At 29.9% G+C, this 6,062-nt stretch overlaps 1 protein-coding gene and 1 long non-coding RNA gene across 2 annotated transcripts; both read left to right on the top strand.

Annotated features, from left to right (window-relative positions):
• Positions 1–258: 258 nt before the first annotated feature.
• LOC134233220 (uncharacterized) lies at positions 259–1,981 on the top strand (the record flags this gene model as incomplete). Its single annotated transcript, XM_062715202.1, has 3 exons — positions 259–452; positions 1,267–1,436; positions 1,484–1,981. Coding segments are annotated over 3 exons (518 nt in total), but the record flags the coding sequence as incomplete, so codon positions are not given.
• Positions 1,982–3,133: 1,152 nt separating this feature from the next.
• Positions 3,134–5,667, top strand: LOC134233226 (uncharacterized). Its single transcript, XR_009984940.1, has 3 exons — positions 3,134–3,175; positions 4,679–4,806; positions 5,371–5,667. It is a non-coding gene; the product is annotated as an uncharacterized LOC134233226 (long non-coding RNA).
• Positions 5,668–6,062: the final 395 nt, after the last annotated feature.

Genomic DNA, 6,062 nt, shown 5'->3' with positions numbered 1-6,062 from the left:
TGTCTTATTTATAGGGACTTGTGGGTTCATCCCACCACTACTTACTTAGCTAGCAAGTAGTGCAATATACTATGGTTGGTCACTATAAAACTACTAATCACTTTACATCTCTAAATTTGTTAATATATGTACCTTTATGTAATCTATGGAAACATAAAAAAATGAATATAGAATATTGATTCAATTTGTCTTTTATGTCATTAACTAATATACATTTCCTGAAAAATTGTATATCTTTGTGTCATTACACTTTTTCAGATGCTGTAAAATGGAATACTGAATCCGTTAAACTCTTGATATCTTTGAAGAAAGAAAATACAGAAATGTTTTCATCAAATATCATCACACAAAAACAAGGTTGGAAGAAAATTTCGGAAATGATGTGCTTGAAAGGCCATCATTGTACAGGGGAGGAATGTGACAAAAAATTCCGGTCACTTAAAATGAGGCAAGTTATTGTAAACCCCTGTCATGATATAGTTGGTTCATTTTCCGATTTTCATCCATTATTTTGTCACAAGATGGTTCAGCCATACATGTAATAAAAATATCTAAATCATTGAGACTTTCTCAAGAACCATTTTTTACAAAAGTTATTGCCCTACGAAAATTTTTAATTCTCAGTTATAATTATTTTCAAGTGCACTTGTAAATGATAAGTTGGATTGACAACTGATTCATAGAAAACATCCTTGGACTTTCAAATTATTTTAAAGTTAAAATGCTAGCTTGGGCTTTAATGTCAGACTTATAAATCTAAATGTAAAATTACCAAGGTAATTTTAATAGAAAAATTTTTTTTATCTTTGTACACCCACCTGTGTACAAATTACAAACCAAAAAACCACACAATTTTTATTGCCCTATAAGTTATGTCCTTATAAGGATTTGATTTAATGATTTTTTTTTTGGCAGAAGGTTATATCTTATACTTTTGTCAATTTTTCCACCATGGTTTTTCATCAAAATATCTCCTGGTCTTAGGTATTAAGCAGATAAACCAAGAATATAGTTATTATGAAAAAAATTGCCTTTTCCATAATTCAGATTCTGAATATGTTGGCGTTTGGTCAGGGGAACTGGTGTTAAGGCAGGGTTCTGTTTATCATTTAATTCTTTAATTTCTTTAAAAATCTTTGCTTCATTGTATATAAAGCAGATATAAATTATTGAGAAACTTTAAACCTTTGCATTAAGCTGTCATAAAGGGACCTCAGTGTTTCACATATACATACATGTACTGTTGTTTCTATATTGGTCAGATAGAAATTAATCAAAGAGAGAAACAAAAGAACTGGAAGTGGGCGACAAACTTGGCAGTTCTTCTCCCTTATGGATGACCTACTACATGGTGACCCTGCTGTGATTCCAACAACAGTAACCTTATCAATACAAATACAGAATTCCAAGGCAGCCAACACCAACGCCCCTTCTTCTTCCATTCCTTCCTCTTCTTCTTTTCCCAACTCTAATCCTCCCACAAAAAAAAGAAAATTGATAAGGAATCAGCATGGGTTACCGAGTACCGGGAACAGTTAAAAACTATGCATGAGGAGAGAATGGAGTTGGAAAAAGAAAAATTGAAATTGGAAGAAAGGCGGGTGGCAGCGTTAGAAAAGCTTATTAATAAAGAATAAAGCAGTCAATTTAGTATTAGTCTCAAAATGGTTGAGGTCTACTGTCCCTTTGTTCTTAAGTTAATCCAAAAATTAAAAAAAATTTACTAAATATTGATTTTATCATTCAAGGTCAATCTTGAATATATAGTACAAGGTTATAACTTGAAAAATTTTTGACATATGGATTTCAAACTTGGAACAAGTAAAGACAACATTCTAAGACTAAATGCACTACATCAGAATATTTGACCTTGACTGCTTTTTTTCATTCTGGATCAAATTAAGAAAAAGATGACCAGACCTTGATTTAAGATCCTTTTCACATGAAGACTTGAAATTTTTATATATTTTTAGGAATCTGATGTGCAATACACTGCATTATTATTCTTTACCCTAGTCACATTACTGCACTTGTTTATGATGGTAAAGGAGGCAAGACATGTTTTTTATTACCCACTTAATCTTCCTCAGAAGTGAATTAATATACCTTTCTTATCAGAGGGACATTACCTTAACAAATACTATAGACATGCAGTTTTGCTATACATGTATCACCTGAGCCAAATATCTGTACTAGATTATTTTTATCATCATATGATGAATTTTGAATTCATGCATTTGTTTAATGTTTAAGTATTTAATATTTATACCACCTCTACAGTTCATTCAAATATTCAAACCATGCTTTGTTGAAATGTTTATGTCATTGGGAATGATTTTTATTATTAAAAAAATGCTCATCTGATTTTAAAAGGATAGAAATTTATATCTTTAAATTGTTTATTCAAATTTGATAAATACACATAGTAACTAATTAAATATTTATTCACAAATCCACTCTGTGAAAATTGTAAACATTTGCAACTTAATATCAATTCTCTGGAATTATCAAAATTGGTTGGCCACGCATAGAAAAACATTTTGATTTTTTTATAATAATTTTAAACAGCTATGTCATTAATTGTAAAATCTAAAGTGGGTTTATGAAATAGACCCTTGGTTGCCATAGAAACGGGGTGCAAAATTCTCATTTTCATTAATTTTGAAAAACGTGAACTTATCAGAAACTGTGTCCAGAAATGAAAAGGGATAACTTAATATGTTTTCATTATTTAAATTTAATACTACAGATTAAAGTAATTATATCTGTAGTTTTAATTTAATCTCTCAATAGTAAATGGCCAATTTACATATTATAACATATCAGATATGTGATTGGTTTAGTGGAGTTTTTGGAGGCTTAAAACAAAAAAGGCACACTGATTACAAATTTAGTAATAATTAATTATGAAAGGCTGATATTTGATTATATCAAAATATGTAAAATATTGGTGGGACACTCAAAGATGTAAAAGGAATTCAAAGGTAAAAATTACTTTTTTCTACATTTTGAAGCATTTTTTGTTCCTAATTACTTCCCTTGAACTACTCTCTAACGTTTGGAGGTACAATGTGTATTTAGTAAACAGCAATGAATATTTTCTGGCGAAAGATCATCAAAGTTTTACAGTCTGGAAGAAAAGAAGGCTAGACATCTTAAACAATGAAGACAGAAGGTAAATATATGTATATACTGAACATTACAAAAATATCAAGATTAACAAATGCATATTTTCTTAATTTTATTTGCCTTACAATACCCAGTTGTTTTACTGGTGTAGTGGTCAGTGGTCCTTATCAAATCAAGCGAACTATACCTTTTGACAGTTTGACTTTCTGACCAATGAATTAATTATTTTTATTAATAAAAATGAATTTGAAGCATATAAACATCACTTGCTGATACAGCTGACCCCCCCCCCCCCCGAAATATAAATCTCTATATATAGATTGTACATGTGTAAAATCTGTGCCATTCAGTAGGTTTACTTTATATGATGTGCTGAGAGAGACTTTTAAGTAAACATTATTTATCTTTATAAAATAAATTTCCACTTCTGTCAGTTTTAATTCATTGTTTATCCTATTATTTCAATTCTTTATTGGCATTAGGCACATATTTTACAGAATTGTGTTGTTAAAATATTAACTAGAGCAAGTTTAATTTGTTTCTATAAAAAAGTGCATCAAACGTTTATAATGTGTGAGCACAAGCATAAAGTAGATAAGTTTTTTAAATAGTATTCTATATATATCAGCAAAATATGGTCATGTGATGTTCATAAGCAGAAAATAGGAAAACAGCATGTTTGTTTTGATGTCATTGCCTTATTTAAAAGCTTCTATCTTTTAAACTTTAAATTTATTATATATATCCAAAACTACTGTTCTATATGTAATGACAAAATAGATCTAGGTTAAGAATGCACTGGAAATATTGAGTTATTTTTGTTTATATAGACTCTTTCATTCATCTGTGAAGTAGCGGTACTGTATAATCTATAGTTCAATTTTGTGTGAATAATAATTATCTTTTCAAATAGCAAACAGTAAAAATATATATATGTACACTTGTACATATGTATAAGTGTTAAAACAAAATTTAACTAAAGGTCCGGTGAGCATTGAGCTCACTAAATGATACCACCTGCCTCCCATCTGGTTATAACTGATGACAAATCCATGTTTTACTGTGGCCGGGAAACCCAAAATATGCGTCAAATCAAAAACTAAAATAGGAGGTGCACAATGACAATATGTAATAAAGATTCTGTGAAAGGTTCATTAAATTTCACTCATTGCAGTGGTATAAGAGGAGTTGTGGATAATAAGAGATGGGTACCCTAAAGCGTAACAGACAGACGGATGTATAGACAGATGGACGTACAGTTAGACGGACATACCGATTACAGTATACCCTACCACTTTTCAAGCGGAGGGTATAATAAAACTATATACATGTACATGTAGAATATTCACCTCTGATTTATAATGATATTTGTTTTGTACACACTGACCATGTTTTATAATATTCTAAACAAATTAATTGATACTCAGGCAAATATTCACTACTGGTAAGATGATCACACACATGAACATGTCTGTGTATGAATGAAATGAATTTTCCTTTTGATCATGTTCCTAGGAAAATAATTATTTTCATCATTTTTTCATCAAAGGATTTACCATATAAGATGAATAAAGAAAAGTAAGACCAGTAAACCAAAACAGGACCAAATAGGCCATGACTGAAGTTCAAAGTGCATTCTGCAAGAAAGCGGACAGCCTAGATTCTGTTCTTTTCAAGGTAACCATTCTTAAAATATGAAAGTAAATTAAGGGCAGATGATACAAACAAAAAATGGATGCCTGGATTGGTATATATTTTTTGGCATAATTTAATTGCAAATTAATGATGTATTAATAAATTTCTAGAATATTAAGAAATTGTAAACCTTCTGTGATGTTCAAAAGTCTGCCCTCTTGAAACTATCCTTATTAATCTATACAAATATTTTTCACTTCAAATTCCATTTTTATGCAAATATGAATTAAAAAGTACTTGTCGTGAGGAAAGTTATTAATTTTACTGATTTAAACATGACCCAAGTTGTTATTTTCAAATTCTTTGACAAAAGTTTGTTTGTATAATCTGTCCTTAAATTGTTAAAAAATATTTCAGTTTTATATCTAAATTTAAACCTTGCTTATTTCTTTTTTTTTAAACAAAATTTATTACCTGTCCAGTAACAGAAGAATTATTATACTAGAATAAAGAAAACAACTTTCTAAAGGATTACATACACATTTAATTAGCTTGAAATCAGTGTACTAGTATATTGGAAAGTGCAGGAATTATTTACCATTGCAGGTTGAGAAGGGATGCTATATTTTAGGTTTGAAACCAGGCAAGTGAAAGCTGAATTCCAACCTACTTCAACATACTTGTACCCACTGTCTTCAAGATATCAGTGTTTTGAGATGTCAAAGTTCAAGATATCAGTGTTTTGAGATGTCAAAGTTCAAATATAATAGGAACATGTTTATCATATTATGTGATGGCATCCTCAAATCTTATGTTGTATAACAATATGTTTTAGAACTTATCAATCTTTATCCTGTACCTTTCCAAAAAAAACTAAACTCAGCATAATTCTCATTAACTAATTATCAGTGTTTCTTGCGTATGTCAATGTAGGTCATTACTGGTACATGCCTGACCAACTAAAACTCTAAAATTGAAAAATCAGAGTCAAGATTTTCAGCAGCAGAAACAGTAGAATTTGTCACGTAAATCTAATGATATGTACCATAGTTGAGAATAAATGTACTCTAAATGTTGCATATATAAAAAATAAAAAAGCAAAAAGTTCTCTTGTTTTCAGAATTTATATTTACATGTGAAAAAAAAAGAAATTTAAAGGAGGTTGATATAGTTGGTGTGATGATGTTGGCAGGAACCTAGTAAAATGAAAGGAAGAACTTCCTTAAAATGATACTTGTGGGGGACAGTGTCTCATGGGGGGTTGTTTCAACTGACTTTACAGAATACAAAAGATCCAT

The sequence above is a fragment of the Saccostrea cucullata genome, unplaced genomic scaffold (genome assembly GCF_032062105.1).
Source record: "Saccostrea cucullata isolate Sc308-1 unplaced genomic scaffold, CSIRO_AGI_Scuc_v1 ctg14588, whole genome shotgun sequence".
Taxonomy (NCBI): domain Eukaryota; kingdom Metazoa; phylum Mollusca; class Bivalvia; order Ostreida; family Ostreidae; genus Saccostrea; species Saccostrea cuccullata.
This window is presented reverse-complemented; position numbering and strand designations above follow the sequence as displayed.